Source organism: Aptenodytes forsteri, unplaced genomic scaffold, assembly GCF_000699145.1.
Source record: "Aptenodytes forsteri isolate BGI_AS27 unplaced genomic scaffold, ASM69914v1 Scaffold119, whole genome shotgun sequence".
In the NCBI taxonomy this organism is placed as follows: domain Eukaryota; kingdom Metazoa; phylum Chordata; class Aves; order Sphenisciformes; family Spheniscidae; genus Aptenodytes; species Aptenodytes forsteri.
Window position 1 is genome coordinate 12,302,042 of NW_008796165.1, and position 17,518 is coordinate 12,319,559.

The 17,518-nt window shown below is 39.0% G+C and overlaps 1 protein-coding gene across 1 annotated transcript in view; it reads left to right on the top strand.

The window, feature by feature from the left end:
- NFIA (nuclear factor I A) overlaps positions 1-17,518 on the top strand; it is a 271,739-nt gene that overhangs the window by 139,834 nt on the left and 114,387 nt on the right. Inside the window, exon 3 of the mRNA XM_019474142.1 lies at positions 12,355-12,420. Within this exon, the coding sequence (XP_019329687.1) occupies positions 12,355-12,420 (66 nt within the window). The remainder of the gene's footprint in view (positions 1-12,354; positions 12,421-17,518) is intronic.

The window sequence follows — 17,518 nt, forward strand, 5'->3', positions numbered from 1 at the left end:
ATGCTGAGATTTTGAAAGTAGTTTCTAAGCCCTTCCTGCCTACTTTGCCTGATATAAAACTGTGCATTGCGATCATTCTTGCAGGATTGCATCTTTATTTCTAACCCTACATGCGGAGTGCAGTCAGATTCTGCAACTGAGGCAGCATTAGGTCCTACGAAGTGCTTGAACAGAATCTTTGCCATCTCTCAGCTCTGGCCCAAGGCAGTGGTAGACTTAATATCTTTGCATTTTATTTTGTACAGTATGATAAAGACCTGCAAACAGCCTCTGCCCTGCCAGCAATTAAATGGGTGAAAATACTGTTAAAATTGGCAGAGGAAATAGTCATAAGTCAATGAGGTGGTTACATTTGGTCTATTTTTAATTTTTGGACAACTCTTATTTCTTTTGAAAAGTCAACTTCTAAGTGAACCATTTCCCAAATGTAATGCTGTACCTTCAACTTTTTGGAAGGATTGTTTCCAAAGAAAACCCCAACATTAGTAATATTTTTATCCGGGAAATTTTAGCTTTTTTTGTCCAACTGAAGTTTTCAGGCTCTGTAACGTACTGCTTGCTGAAAGGCACACTCTACAATGCATTAAGTACAACAGAATATTCCTTTGCTGGATTCCCTTTGTTGCAGACATTATTTATGACATTTTAGTCAATATTTGCATGGCAGACTGTCCAAAATTATTTTGTTTTAGGCACATCACTGATAACTGGACCCATACTCTTTATCATTCTTTTACATTCATTAGTCACTCTGTAGTGTTTTTAACATTTTAAAACACTCATGCAATTCAAAGGAAAATAGATTTCAGCCAAAACGCCTTCAAAATTATCTTTTTTCCTTTGAGTTATTCAGCGATTTTTAACACTTCGTATGTTTGATGTTTTTTTCTTTAGTCTCAGCAAGGCAAAGTTTTTGCAGGCTTTGACTATGCTAAAGATAGGATTTTGATAGAAAAAATGTGAGGTAAACTGAACTTAATGTGAAAATGTTATCAGACGTGGTGTAAGGTGTAGCCAGCCAAAAAAACTGGCTATTTGCCTTCGGTGTAAAAGGTAATTTAAAAAAAAAGATTTACAACAAAACTAATTAGCAGATATTCTAATGCAAGAAAATGTTGCTGTTAGTAAAGTTTCTTCAATATGCCAGAAAGCAGATGGTAGCAATGGAATAGCGTTTTCTTTTGCCAGCTTTTCTATATGCTTTCTAAACCTGCAAGAGCTTTTGCTATGCAGTATTCAAATTTCTGACACTCTATGATCTTTTTCATCTTAAAACAGAAATAGAAACTGAAACTTAAAAATGTAATCAAGTCAAGCTGTCTGTTCATCAGATCATAACCATGGCTTTAAAAGTTTGATTAAAATTTTGTCTACACAGTGTAGTTACGGGTTTTGAGAGCTCTGGACTTTTCTGGTTTTAATTTTCTTCCTCAAAATTTAGTTTTGCAGCACTGGGACCAAATGAAAATGGATTTTAGGTTGTATTTTCAGAGTCAACACATTAAGGTTAATCTTTTTCAATGTGTGAGTGTGGGGGAAGGGAATCCTACCTTATATATATATGCCCAACTCTTTCATATACTTGTAATGATCCACTGTCCTTTAAGCTGTAGATACAGTTCCATTTCTCCATTATTTATGGCCACTGTACCTTAGATTTTGCTGTAACTCAGTGTGGTGGCTCTGTACGGAGCCTGCAGGATGTTAATTCTCTCTGAGTTTTAACTTTATCTTCCACTTGTGTGGCTTACAAACACGGCAGAAACACAGAACAAGTAGGCTGCCTACCAAAAGGCTGCTTTTTTTTCTGCCCGAGTCTGTGTTGTTGATGCCAACACGATACTGATGCAACAAAACACGTCCTGATTTTTATGGTAATTCTCTGTTCTTCTTCACAGTCTACAATATTGTGAGAGTAGAAACATATCCACGGAGTGGCGATCAGTGGCAATTCTTTGTGGGCAAAATCCTCTGACTTTTCAGTTTGAGAAAGGCTTTGGGCTGATGGCAATATTTCTGCAATTGTTTTCAGAAAAAAAGGCGAGAGAGAGGAAGGTAGGGATGGAGGAAAGAGAACGATCGAGCGGCTTTTTCTGCTGTATAATTTTATATATCTATGTATTTTTGCCAGCAGTTTAATTTTGCATAAAGCTTAAGAAAACCTGAAATGGAAATTTTTCACATGCCACGTTGAACTCCTCAGAGTGCACAGAACAAGGAAAAGACGTCTGCCAGGAAAAAAAAAAAAAAAAAAATTGGCCACTACAACCAAATATGTACTTAACAGGGGCTGAAATGGGAGCCAAGAGGAAAGGTGTCAGATACATCAAAATGAAAGAGAGTTGTGAAAACGGGGCTGCTAGTGTAGATGCGTAATAAAAAAATAGTACCTAAACTTGGTTCAGATTGCCCCATCTGTAACTTGTAATTAATCAGTTATTGACAAAACCTCCATGGAATATTAGTTCACCTTTTGTTTATTCCTTAAATAATCACATGTGTTTTTATTATCAACATTGGTTTTCCCTGTGTGAAATAGAATAATCCTTAATAGGGAAAATGGGCCCATTCTTCGAGATATTAGTTCTTTTTAAGTATTCTTTATTCTGTTTAATGTATAGATTTCTATGTGAATTTTTGGTTAATCATAGGAAAAATTTAAACCTGTCCTTTAGGAGAAAGAGAAGCGGGAGAGGTTGAAAAAGGAGGAGCAGATCAGGGGGTTTGCCCAGTTTGTTGGTTTGGTGAGGGTTTTTCTTTGGTTTTGCTGGCTGATGAAGTCTTGAACAGCTCCGGCTGCAGAGAGAACTTAGCAAGAGGCACAGACTGAAATATATAAACACTCTGATGGTCTCCAGAAACAGCTAGGTTATTCCCGTGATGTTAAAAAGGCGAGTTTTGGAAAGCAGTTTAAGAAGGCTGTGCTCATTGTCAGGGAGTGGGTTTTATTTGGCTTTTTGATGGAGGGCAGGTTTGAACAATTCTTTATTCCTGTCTGCTATGGAAAATCTAGAGAGCCTCCTTGGTCGTGACCTTGTAGCACCATGCGTCTTGGCCAAAGGAGCAGTACCAGACCGCCAGCTACTGCTTGGGCAGCATGGGTAAAGAATGAGGATGGGCACTGATGAGAGTAGTCTGGGAATACGCAGCTCCCTGCCTTGGGTCCCATAAGGATGAGTTTGTCACAATAAATAAGTAACAAGGGGATGGTGGGGAATAGAGATTAATTGGGTGACTGTAGTACCGCCAATGGAGTCTCACCATATGGTGGACATAATCCTGCTTTGCTGGTTGGTTTACTCACCAGTGTAAAATTGCATAGAAGCAGACCTGGAGACTTTGACCAAAGCTACCAGATCTGCTCATCACACAGTTTCATCTTCACTTGCCTTTATACATGAAGTCAGGCATTGCAAAACCGGATATTTAGTCACCGTGTATACTGTTGTTGTTATTGTTAAATTGAGTTAGAAAATACTCTGGAGAGAAATGTAGAAATGATTTCTTGTTTTTCAAAATACCTAATAAAAAAAAAAAAGCAAGCGAAACAGTAGCTGAGAGTGACTGGAAATATCCCTTCTAGGTGACTTTGGATCCACTCTAACAAGTAATTTTCTATATAATGTAGTTCAAGGGTTCCTAAGCGGTCAGTGCCGTTGCCGTTGTAATGGCTGTATTGGTGGGAATGATACTTTATTATCTAGAGCAGCGGCTTGAGAGCTCAGCTCCGTGCTTTTTACTCCTTTTAGTAACTGTGCCTTTGAAGGTAAATCACTTAACCTCTATGTGCCTCCTTCATCCCTGTGTAAAGTGAGCATAGTTATGCTCACCTTTCTCACAGAGGTATTGTAAAGCTTAGTTTAATGTTAATAAGATGTTTTAATTTCCAGGATAAAAGGATGTTCTATAAATATACATTAGAAGTAATAATAGTTTTAATGTATGCCATTATTTTATAACAGTGCTTTTCTAGTTTTAGAAATTTTTTAATGGTTTGAAATTATTACAGAATCCGTTTTTGTTAATTAAAGATTGACATTCGGGCAAAATTTGTTGAATTGTTCTATAAATTCAGATCTGTGTGCACCGAGCATGCCCAGAGCCGTGCTTACCTGCACTTTGGGATCATCAGTACGGCCCTTCAGCTTTTAAAACAACTCTTTGATGCATGTGCTCAGAAGTTTGATGGCTTCTAAATAGAATGGTTCAAATATTTCAAAGCACTTGAGATTCGTATAGTGTGAAGCAATTTAAAATTATTGTACTGCAATTAATTTTAAATAACTGAGCACTGCATATGTCTAGAAACCCATACAGATCCAAATGGAAGCTCTCTAAAAATTGAAATGATTCAATAAATTTAAATCACTCTGAAGAAATGGATATAAGTACTGTAAATCATTTTGTGAGGGGGATAAGCAAATTTTCTAGAAGTGAATCTGAGGGTAGAGACTCTAATTAGATTTTTTATTTTGGGGTTTATGATGATGAAATGTAGGTTAATTTATATTTCCCAGGGATATGAGGGCAGCTCTTGTTGATCCATATGGTTTCTTGTAGCTCTTACATAGGCTGCTTTTTTTTATTTCCCAAGATTACAGAAACTTAGCAATCCAACTTTGCACATATTTTTTTCCATTACAAATATCTTTCCCTCCAAATCTGTATAAAAAGACATGAGAAAAATATTGGTCCACAGCTAGAAATGCCAAGTATATTTTTAAATGCAGCTAAAAAAATACCGCAGAATTAAACATTGTGCAGCATGGTAGCTAACATTTTGTGGAGCTGGGCTGCTCAATGAATATGAATTTTTATATGCCTAAATCACTGATTCAGGTACGACCCGTATCTGTAGGTACCAAAGTGGATTACTGTCTGATAGCTGTTCGTTAGCTTAGGGCATGTTCTCTGTCCTTTCCTTACGGATGTATTAGAAAGATGCTATCTAATGTAGGAAGGCTGGTAAAAATATTGATGCGAGACCTATTGGAAAGTAATGTCATTTCCATTGGCTTCAGCTCAGCTCCAAGAAAATCCGCGTGCCGGTTCCTCCTTCTGCCGCAGCGAAGCGCGGTTGTGTGCAGCTCTCTGTGCCATGCACTTAGCTCTAGGATTACAATTCCTCCCAAGTATTGGAGCCAGAAATTAGAAATTAGTGCTACCGCTGACACTTGCCTGACCCTTCCGTTTCACTGTTTCCCTAACAGCCACAGAAAAAATAGGACAGTGCAGTCCCTCTTCATGCAAGTGCTCGGCACTTGCTGTTGGCACGCGTGCTTCCTCCGGAGACGTTGCCACCTCTTGGCAAATGGCTCGCGAGGGTCCGGCCGCCATCCTGCGCCAGCAGTGAGGTGTCTCAGCTCCTCGGGGTGGGACAGAGCCCTTCACGGCCAAGGGTGCCGCTCCACCAAGCTAGTTGTTGCGGTCTGGGGAGAAAATTTATTTTTGAATTTGCTCCATGTCTGGTGGGCTCTTCCCAGGCGGAGGAGCTGCAGAAAGCGAGAGGGGCCCTGCTGCAGGGTCTTACTTAAGGCCTTACCTTACTTTTAGACAGTTGTCATTATCTTTGTCTAAAGGTCATGGCTAAATTGAATAAAAGGAAAGCTGTGTGTTCCTGTCGATGCACAATGGCAGTATTGACTTTCCTAATCCAGTTTGCTGAGGGGTGAGAGAATTAAATTAGATATCTAAGCACAGAAATTGAGAGCCTTTGAAAACAAAGATAAGGAGACAGCCTGTATTTTCCTTTTCCTGGGAGCTCTGGGCTCAAGATTTTGCAGGTGTGTCATCTGATCCATGGCTTGCATCGATCAAAACTGTGCCAATGCATATTTAATTAGCAAGGGGACCCTGGATGCATTATGGCCATCATCCCTATATTGAATGGACTGTCAGACTTTCTGAATGCTTCCCCACCCCCCCGCTTCGTTGTTTGGGGAGCTTCTGCATTTTGTCTGAGCAGCTAAAAGTTTCTTTGTTTTTAGCTGGTGATGCATACAGCACCACTGAGGAGAATACAAACAAGTAAAGTCCTAAAGTGTTTATTTTGTCTAGGAAAAAGGGCTGAACCAATTTGAATCCTTTGGGTAACGGATTTTTGTATCTCTTGGAATTAAAAAAAACACAGTTGCATGATGTTTACTTTAAGAATATTTTATTATAACAAATAAAATCTGTGCTGTGGGATTTCTTAAGGAAGCCTTTGATGACAATTTGAATTAAGTCAAAATTAACGTTTGCTACTGCAAAGGAATAAATAGAAAATGTTCCAGAAATGAATCAGTAAGCAGGAATCAAAGGCTGTAAACTGTTTTAAAAACAAACATTTAGAAGTGAATCAAATACTTGTTTGTAAAATCAAGGAACAAATATGGGAATACACAGATTCCCCACATTCTAGGCTATCACACGATAGCAGTAAATCATTTATGGGCTTGTGAGAACAAAGAAAGTTGATTTAAAATAAAACCGTTTTGATACAGCTTTAGGGTCTTGCAGCCTCACAGTGAAGTTTCACGTTCTTATTTCCTATGAGGAGGAAAGTAATCAGGAATTTCTGCATCCAAATAAAAGTTAGCCGGGGAGTTGTGGAGATCTTTGTTTGCATCTACCTTGCTACAAAGCTGCCCCAGCAGACAGAGTGTTGCCTGATAAACAGATGTAATACACAAAGTCTGCTTACAATACCGAGCAACAGACTGTGGGCACATGTTTTGGTCTCATTCAAACTCATCAGCATAGTCTAGCTAGCTGTTTTGTTGCTAGTCTACTTACAGGGTAGCTTAGTAGCGTCTTACTGGTGAAGTAACAAGGAGGGTTTTTGCCACAAAAGTTTTGTGGCAAGGGCTCATGGGAAAATCATTTGCATACATCTTGTTACAAAGGCTGACTACTTCCTGGCTTAGACAAAGTGTTGCCTGATAAACAGACTTAACACACAAATGTCTGTCTGGAATAAACAACAGCAAGCTTTGATTTACATTTCCATTATCAAAGATAATCTCTTTCCCAGTGTACAGGAATTAAGAGTCCTCGTCTTATAAAAAAAAACAGGCTGGCTCCGCAGGGATTTTACCACTGCAGAACCTTATTCATGAGCTGCGGGGATGGGGCATACTGTACAGGGGGGTATAAAATAAAACTGGAAATCTGGTACAGATATGTACATGTGTGACGGTGAGGTGTATGATAATGAAGCACTTTGAACTCCCTATAAAAGTTGACTTGAAAGCGATCGCTGGAGTTAAATGGAGAGCCAGGCCTTCCTTAAAAGAAATAGTAGTAGCCACCAAAATAGCTGTAAATAGTAATTGTAGCATATATGGAGCAATCCCTATGTGTTTATATTATAATGTATAATGAAGGGCAAGTGAGAGTAAAAAAGCCTCAGTCCTGGTGCTGGCTTCTGTTTGTAAATCCCTTAAGCTCACCACGTAAGACTGTATATAAAGGAGCATGATTTAGATTTTTTTTTAAATGTATATAAATCTTTGGTAGAATCCATGCCCAAAATTATAGATGAAAAATTTATTGCATGAACACAACCCAGCCATATAAATTTTTTATTACAAATAGGACTCTGAAACTTGAATTGAATATGTCAGTTTATTATACAATATTTCCCCCCCTTAAAACATGATATGAATGGAAAATTTAACTTGTGCACTTCTGCGGTGCTTCTGCGAGGTGCTGGGCTGGCAGCGGAGGAGAAGGGAGCCCGCTTTATTTAGCTGCAGAGCAGGCTCAGCATGGGCAGTGGCAGCGCAGCCTTGCTCATCTGGCATTGCCGGTAATTTTTTTTCTCCACTATGTGGGGATCACCTTTACTGTTTAGAGGATAGATGCATCTGCACCTGAATTAGCACGCTGGCTGCTAGTGAGTGCTCAGTTGCTGGTGGGGGCTGGCTCTACATAGTTAAAAAATAATCTTGACACCCGTTAATTCCGTTTGCGCAGACCAGCAGACAATAAGGCCGGTCCCTGTAGGTCACTGCCACCCCAGGCTGGATTCAGCACGCTCTGGAAAACATGGCATGTCGAGAAAGTGCGAGTGCCCAAGAAAGTGTCCTGTTTCTCCAAAGTCAGGTAGCCATGAATAGGTTTAGCACTGGGAAGTGCCATGACACTCAAAGCAGGCTTTTTTGGTGGAGGAGTGTAACAACTCTTCACCGCCTGTGTCACAGTCTACAAAAAAGAACAACATTGTCAGTCTGTTGACATTGGTCCTGTCCACCGGCCAGACTTTCCTGGGAAGGTTTTATTCTTTCCAAACAATGGAGCGCTCCCTTCCAGCACCGTGAGCCCTGCTTCCACGCAGCCGTCGTGCAGCCCGGCTGGAGCTGCACTCCTGCTGCAGCTGAAAAGGAAAATTGCGTATTGAAAATTCCAGAGCTTCCATCCTGGAGCTGAAGGTCCCTGCCTGCTTACGGTTTGAGATCAGGCAGACTTGGGTCTCAGGTGTAACCACCTCGGTCGCACTGGGGTAGCATATGCTTAAGAAACAGATCCAAAGAGGAACAGAGAGTAGAGACATAGTAGGAAATGCTACTTCGGAAAAACTAGCCTGTTCTGTTGGGGTTTTTTTTCTTTATCCCTTAATCATAGTTGATTCTTGGAAGTAGAGAGTAAAGTAGCTTCGGCATGCTTTTTATCCTGTTTCCTCATGATTACAGTTGATACCAGATCCCCTTGAGCTTCTCTTGTCCAGTAACCTTGACTTCAGTATACATACTCACGCTAACTCCGGCTAGTTCAGGGTTAAAAAATCCAACCACTAACTTTTCTTTAACTAAAAAAGCCCCCAAATAAAACCCATTGTGCTATTCAAGATTAAGCTTCCTTAAATATAAAACTAGATTCCTTGGTGATTTTTTTTTTTTTTTAAATCAGCAATCTTAAGGTTCCTCACTATATTTCCAACTCCATCTGAAATCATTTAAATCCTCCCCTTAATAACATGCACTTTATTGTAATATACAGATTCTTTGGCTTCCTACCAGCCTTAGCTTAAGGCACCAATGAAGCTCGTTGCCGCAGGGGGCCATGGATTCAAGAGGGGCTCGCATCTACTGTATATTTTGTTTTGTATGTTTTCCAATGGCTCTAATTATTGCAGGTGGTAGAATTTAACTGGCAGTGTTGTTGCTAAAGAATATAGGCATAAAGTGTATACTGTTTTGCAGAGTGGCTATCAAATATATAGAAAAGAGAAAATCAAATGAATTGTTAAACTGCTCTATAGTAAGTGATTTTATTGATTTAATGCAAATGGTTATGAAAACGATCTTCCATTTATATCAATTATGTATGGGCAAAAATTAATTTATTCCTCTGGTCACCTGTTTGGCTAACTGACTCAGCAGGACAGACATTCCCCCTCCCATTGTAGCCAAGTCCACAAAACACTAAACATTCAGAAAACTGGAATTTTAAAGTTTCCATGTGCAAAACAACAAAAAAGCCCCGACAGGAGTTACTGCCAACTGCTGAAAAAGCAGAGAACGAGTGGTGGAGGCTGAGCAAGACTCTCTCGTCCTAGGCAAGACTGTAAAATACAATGGCTCTGATTTTGCCAATCCCTTAACCATGTGGCGGCACATTTATATGTACCGGATCATCTGCAGCATCTGAATAAAATCAGGGAAGCAAAATTCTGCATATAAACATTTTGGCTAAGTGCCTTAACTCGGTCTTCTTATCTGGGGTTTCCACAAGATGCCACCTTGCATAACAATGCTGAGCATACGCTTGCCCAGTACATGTTTTCGGTAGCCTCCCGTGATCTCTACTGCAGTATAGATTGGTTTTAATTCTACATCGTCCTGCATTTTATTGCTCCATGCGTCTCCATGAAGAATAGCACTTAAAGCCTTTGTTGTCTTTTTTAGAAATTAATATTGAATTTCAGCAGAAGGGGTGGGTTACAGGAAAACAGAATTAGGAAAAATGTTATCGCAGTAGCCAGAGTAATAAAAGAAGAAAGTTAAGATTCAGTATGCAAATAAATGTCCTACGGCCAGTAGCGTCTCTCTTGTGCCACTAGCTTTGGTGTTGGAAAAACAGCACTCAACACAAACAAAAGTACTTTGTTTCTCAAAATCCAGGAGCAGCTCCCGCTCTGTGTGCTGCCCACCGGCTGCAGGGCTGTGCTGGGGAATGAGGGTGCCAGGCTGGGAGCTGAGAGCACCAGCAACAAGCCCAGCTCCTGCGGCTGCCACGGGGCCCTCATCCCTCTCGCTGCTTCGCTGGATTGTTTAAAAATTTGAAAGGAAAACATGCTTTGAGTCCCATATTTCTGCAGTAACTTTTTCAAATATATAAATTTTTGTGGAATTCTGACCCTGCTTTAAACATAAAGCCCAAACGCTGGTTGAACCATGGCTTGCTGGAGGAAAAGAAAAACCTAAAAAATAAGCAAAAGCCTAATGCCTGCCCTGTAAAATGAAATCCATTGAATGTTGACTTTGAACTAAATATTTTACATTCCTAATATTTTACCTTTGTTTCTACCTTTGCGGTATCGGAAACATTAAACTTCTTGCCAAAATCTAGTGTCCAGAATATAACAGCACTGTGCATACTACCCGGTAGTCTATCTGCTGTCACTGATTTGAGCTTCAGTTAAAGATAACTCAGAAGGTCAATATTTAAAACAAAATTGCAGAAGTGAGAATAATTTTTTTCACTGAGCTTCACTGGCGAAATTATTAAAAATAATAAATACAAGAGAGAAGAAATGGATTCTGGACACATTGGGAAACAGATCAATTTTAAGGAGAATTTCATTGATTTTAAATAGAAGTATCAGGACTGAAGCTTTCTTTGCTAAATATTCTGAATGTTTATATTCTGAAATTTATCAAAATTTGTTTTGTGAGCACTTTTTTTTACTTGTAGTTTTTAATTTATACGAGATTGTCCTCTAAGCTACTGAATGATACCTAATGCATACAGTCAGCAGGTAAAAAAAATTTGAATATTTAAAATAGGCATTTTCTTTATAGTGCTCTGCGGTAATTAAAATCTTCATTTGCTTAAAAGCAAGGAACCTTTTTAAAGCAATAAATTAGCATTGCTTGACCCAAGGTCACTAGTAGTACTGCTTCTTCCAGCGCTATTAATACCTCAAAGAAAAAGAAGGGGTGGTGTTATCACTCTGTTGCAATAGAAGTAAGATTTTCAATTTAATCACAGTTAAGTGTCATGACCTTTTGATCTTGCATTGACTTCTCACTGAAATGTGGTCAAATTTCAGACAGCTAATTCTAAACTCTGCAAAGTCAAGGTGAAGTCAGAAAATAGGTTTGCCACGATTGGGGGTGTTTTTGATGCAGTAGCAAGTGGTTTCATTTCCTAAGTTTTGTTTCACAGCAAAAACTTTTTTAATGGGAACAATAAATTACAGAACAATTTCTGAGGGGGAAAAAAAAAAAAGAAATCTTTTTCTATTTGTATTAATTAAAAAAACAGTAATTTGAGGGATTTTTTGTAAAATATTTTTCCACACAGGTAAAGGGACCTTTTTCCCAATTCATAGTGATAGAAATAATTAAGAAGGAAAATACTATTTGACTAAAGCTTCTACTAGGAATAATTTTTGAACCAAAGAGCAATCATCTTCACATAAAGTAGAGTTAATAATGAGTAAAAAATGCAAAACACTCATATTTACACATATCCTTTTATAGGTCATTTTATTATTTTAAGCAAATAAATTGTGTTCGTTGGAGAGCGTTAGCTGGGAGTTTGTAGGACCCATTATTTGCACAAGTTCTAAAGCAGTTCATCCAGTATCTGGCCTCATTTATACCACTGCAAATCAGGGACAACGCCGTACATTTCAGTGATTTTGTAGTACTGTAACCACTGCAAAAGTATGACAAAAATCAGCTCTTCTATCAATTTTGCAGATTTTGTTCCAGAAATGTGTAGACAACAATCTCCATGACTTTGTAGTGTTGCTTAGTTACCTTTATATGCCTGCTTGAAAATATGTTTTGAGACTTTACTATGTGTTGGATTAAGGCTCTGGTTTGTATACAACTTAGAGGCGGCATTATAAAAAACATGTAGGAGAGTAGTTTAAATATGCCTTCTCTAAAAAGAAGGATTCTCAAAGCTTAATTTATGCTAACACACACACCAAGCACTCTGTGTAGTGCCGTAAACAAGATTCCCTTTTTTTTTTCCTAGCAAAAATATTACCTAGGCACGGGACTTTTGCATTATCATGTCCTAGTGCAACACTCCTGTCCTTAGTTTGTACTCTCAGCCTTTTGAGGAAGTCTGGCGCCTCTGATCTATTTTCCACAGCAGACCCTGTAATTTTTGGCTGTATTTTATGTTTTTCAGATTCAAGTCAATCTGAAAGTCCCAGCCAGCCAAGTGAAGCTGATATTAAGGACCAGCCAGAAAATGGTAAGTTCTTACCTGCTGCTCCTGCTTTGGGATATTAAAACAGCCCATATTTATAAAGATTTTTTTCCTATGTCTAATATAAAAAGATTAATCAGAATAATTGACATGGGATAGCTACAGATAGGTTGTGTACTTTCCTCATAGTTAAAGTGCTCCTGTTTCACTAATCTAAGGTAGCATTTGTTTCTCCAGTCCTGGAGTGAGTAATTTTTTCCCTTTAAAAATAGTTTTAATTAGGGAGATGCCATTAAAGAGCCTGCTGTATGCAACCCTTATCCTTATTCCTCCGTAGCAAAGGCTTTCAATCCCTGGGCCGTGAGTCATGACCCCCTAGGGGTGTGTGCTTCACCGCTTTCATTTTTATCTATGTGCTTTTAACTTCATTTTGTTTATTGATGCTCTCACATGACACACTGAAGTACCTAACTTTCGGTATGTGGCCAGCCATCATTTTAGAGTGCAGGATCTCAGAGAGTCCCGCGAAACAAAATGGTTGCTTTGAAATATGTTTCTGCAGACCCATTCTCTACTGCAAATTCTCCTAAACAAAACTGAGCAGCAACGCTCCCAAACATTGCAGTTTCAGGGCAGGACTGTGCACCTATAAACATACCAGCTGCTCAGGCAGGTACCCACTGCAGGGCTGATACAGGTGCTACCGGCGTTGTCTGTATTTTTTTATTGGTGCGCTTTAAAGGTTGTAGATACTACGGGTAAGCAGGGCAGGGAGGCTCAACTAGAGCCTGTTGCTCCTTCTTTGTATGTTCGCTATACCATTGTTTCAGGTGGCAGCGGCTTGAGCTTATTTGGAAGTAGCAGCAGGACTGTGACTTTTGGGAACACTAATATTCTTTGAACTGGGACCATTTTAAAGTAGAAGCAATAGCTTCTTCTGAACCAATGGCTTGCTTTGTAAAGCAGCCCAAAAAAAAAATCATTCAATAATAGTAATTTCTATAGGGACTGTATGTGAAAAGATAAGTATGTGTGTAAGGGAACAGCTTCTCTTCCTTTTTATGTTTAAGTAAGGCAGACCTCAACAATTTTTGTTGGCCCATCGGCAACTGAGTTTTGTTTTACTACTTATATTTAGGACTTAGAAATAATGTCTCCCAAAGTGAAAGTGATTATTATTAATAGTTTTTCTTGATTTTTTTTATCCATAACCAGATTTTTTTTATAAGACCTAAATGTAGATGGGGGATCCACTGTACTGGGGTCTACTGTGGATACACGGAAAAGAATATGTGTGAAGGGTTTTTGTCTCTAAAACCTGTCACCATTTTGGGATATGTAAATCCATCTCATGTAGAAATATTGTATCTGTAATAATACAACTGTGATTGCCCTTTCACAGAGCAACTAACTGCTTTCGCCTCAAATCCCTGCAGCTGTATAAGTGTTCAGTGTGTGTTTTGGGGACTTTATTAGCCACCGAACAAGCTGCAAGTGGGAGTGAGGTTGAAGGGCTGCATTCACATCCGGACTGCATTTGGATCAGGGTTTAAACGGCAGACAGAATTAAAGGAAGAAGAAGAGGTTTAGGTACATAAAAGCTTTAAAATACCAGCATATATCATAAGACATAGAACATAGGGCTCATTGGGCTGGTAAGATTTTGGCTTTTAGGGTTCCTGTATTTTCCTCCCATTGAAATATGAAAGGTTTCATATTTTGATAGATTTTGTGCTGCTCATCTCTAAACATACCATCTTAAAACATTTCTGTTTTTTCTGAAAGACAGTGCCTAATTTTCCTTATCAATCCTGTTCACAGAAATTCTAATTTGTAGCCAAAGGATTCCGAGGTTAAGAGAAGAACTGACTAAACTGTGATTTTTGTTCTGCCAATTCTGCTATTTTTTTTGTGGTGAATATGTTGCCCATGTTTATTAAATCATATTTTAATTTAGAATGTATTAGGCACCAAGCATGTTATTATTTCGTGTTTAGATAATATTCTTTCGCAGCTATTAAACCATAATTCTTACCCTGCAGTTTCTTAGTCTTAAGGAAGCCTGTTACTCAACAACGCCCTGAAAAGCAGCAATGTCAGTGTTTAATAATGTAAAATGTGTAAGAGCCTAGTGAAATGAAATATCTGTGATTTGGAGCCTGAGTCTTCCTTGTAAAACAAGCTTTTAGTGAATTCTTGGAACTTTACTGGTGACCTGCAAAAGGTACTTTTTTTTTAATAAACAGGAAAAGGATTTTGCTTTTTCTCAGTTTTACTAAAGGGTATTTTTCCCCACCACAGCAGAAGCCTCCTAACTGATTACGCACCTTTTGCAGTGCCTGTGTGGGAGATTTTCTTTACAAATGCATCTAATGCAGTCTGTTAGCCCTAAAGGGGTTGCTCCCCCTGGGCAGACGCTGAGCTCATTCTCAGCACACACAGCCCCAGCTTGCAGTGTACCCAGTGTGTAGATCAACACAGATCTGCAGCTCTTATCTACTGAACGTGAGGATGAAAGCAAAACTGCAGGCTTTAGAAAATGAAAAACTGCACGCACAGAAACGGACACAATAAATCATATTAACTGCGTTGTTCTACACTTGCTGTAGACCCACTTCCACAGGGCCTGATCCAAATCCCTCGGGAGTCAATGGGAGTCTCGTAATTGATTTTACTGAGAGTGGGAATGAGCCCACACAGAGAGGAATTTTTTTTTAAATCAAAGAAAAATAGTATTGTGAATAATCTTATTCCCACTGACACTAACAGCAGAATGACCAGATTGAGGGCAGATTTGGAATCATTTTGCATGTGTTTCTGGAAGGCACAAAGAAGTATATCGATTAAGTACTACCTTTTACATGCATGCATTCCTTCATTTTAAAAAAATAAATCCTTAAAGGCCTTGTGAGGGTTATACAGCCTCTCTACTTGCCTGTTAATATCCTTTCTGTTCCACTCCATAAATTCTAGAGCTATTTATTATACACATATATTTTGCATACCTTGAGTAATGTAGGTTCAAAAGGGTCAACTATACAGCCCTGAAAAAGAAGGCCTCCTACTACAGATTTTAATTTATCATTTTAAATTGTATGTGTTCTTTTGGAAAGCCTGTATGGCTAACCTTCATTAAAGTGAAGTTCATGGGAAAAAAAGTTTTTCTTTTTTAGAGCCACTCCTTTTTTCTAGTGGGCTTTACAGTTGCATTTTCTGGAGCAGAATCATCACAGAGAAGATGGTGACATCTTCTGCTCTCAGTGGTGGCTTTAACACCAACTCTAGCCTTTTCTTCAGCCTTCGTTAAGCCAGAATAGTTTTCAGGCAGTCACTTACCCGATCACTACTGCAAAAATTTACAGAAATATTAAGCATTTATTTTTTTTTAGAGAGAGAGATCCAGCATGATGGTCATGAAAAGCAAACATGCAGGCAAGACAGGGCTCATTCGTGCATGCATGGTCCAAGGTCCAGATGTCTTGTCCTGGAACCGGGGGTAAAGCTAACACATAACCGAATGGTGTGCACGGTGCTGCTGTCTCTCAGGTCCATTAGCATGGGAAGGAGCTTCTTGGGGAGAGGAAGAAAACCCAGAATTTGTCTGTTTGTCATGTGGGTGAGGAAATTTGCAGGAGGGATTATGAAAGAGGCCAGCAACTTCATTTGAAAGGCAGGAGCATGTTCCAATGTCCTGATATTTTGCTCAAATGAGTTTTTTTCCTGACCAGCTGGGTGGAACACCAGTGTGGAAAATTCCCCACTTTTGTAGTTGCCTAATGGTATGTAAAGGCTTCATTTCAGTTGGCACCGCAAAGTGATTTTGCAATTCACCCAATCAAAAAAAAAGGTTATTGATTTTAAAAGCTTGTTAAATGTACTGGTTTGGTGTTGTATTTTATAAACAAACTAGTTTTCAGTGAACTGAGGATGACAAAATGGCTAGTCTGATGTAGTGAAGTGACTGCATGCCTGGGGATCAGGAACAACTGAATTCCCAGCTCAGCACTGCTGTGGACTCTCTCTAGGGCTTTTATTCTCTCTTTCAGTCATGGAAACGGCTATCAGATAGATTTTCTTTTTGTAAGTAGGATTATTTTAAACTTTTGTAGGAAAACTTTTCAGTCTCTTTGTCTGCAAAGTGGGGATATTTGTTATTCTAGCTTTCAGAGATTCACAGAATATTAAAAGTCAAATCCTGCTCTGCTCCAGCAGGAGTTTAACTCTGGAGAAAGGCAAGGAGGGTGTAGCACAAACTCGTTAATAATTGTGGTACAGCGCTGTGTTACTGCTGTCAGTAAATGGATGTCAGACATCCACCAGGCGATGTTTGTGCTTGATGTGGTAGTACTGGCGAATTAATAACTGCAGCGTAAAGGTACACACGAAGTATACTGTGTAAAGCAGAAGAATGCTCTGTCATTTTCTACAGACAACTGATGTCTCTCGAGCATGTAGTATTGTGATTTGATAACTCAAAGTTGGTAGCACACCACTTTAATTGTGGATTAGCAAATTCTTTTTAAAGAAGTTGGTAAATTCTCCCATTTCAAGTGAGCAAGACAGCACTCATTATTACAGCTGATTACAAATGTGTGCCAAATTCATTGCTCAAACAATTTATGTAGAGGGAGAGGCATTTATCTAAAAAATAAAAATGTTTAATGCCCAAACCAAATGCTTTTTAGTTTTAATGTGTTCTTGCTGCTTTGAGCTGCAAGTACCTTAACAGCACTGCAGGAAATGAAAGGCACATTGTTCTTTGTAACATTAAAAAAAAAAAGAAAAAAAAAACAGTGATGTACCGTAACTCACAGAACTCGTTTTTCAACCCTGCAGTAATTACACTGGACTTGTAAATATCATCTGTGAATTCTTTGCTTAAGTAGGGCTGGACTTGAGTATTAAACCTTAAAAAAATGTTTAAGTATATGCTTACTTTTCCATGCCTAAAAACATAAAGGAAGAAATTCTGGTCCTCAGGCTGTGGGGGAAAGAGAAGGCAATAGTGGGAACATACGCAAAGAAAAGTTTCCTTTTCTTCTTCTCTAGGCAAGGGTGGTCATGGCAGGCATAATACAGCTTTGGCTGCAAGGAAGGAGGGGATTATGTGCGATCTGGTAAAATGCAAAAGCAGCTTGTGGAA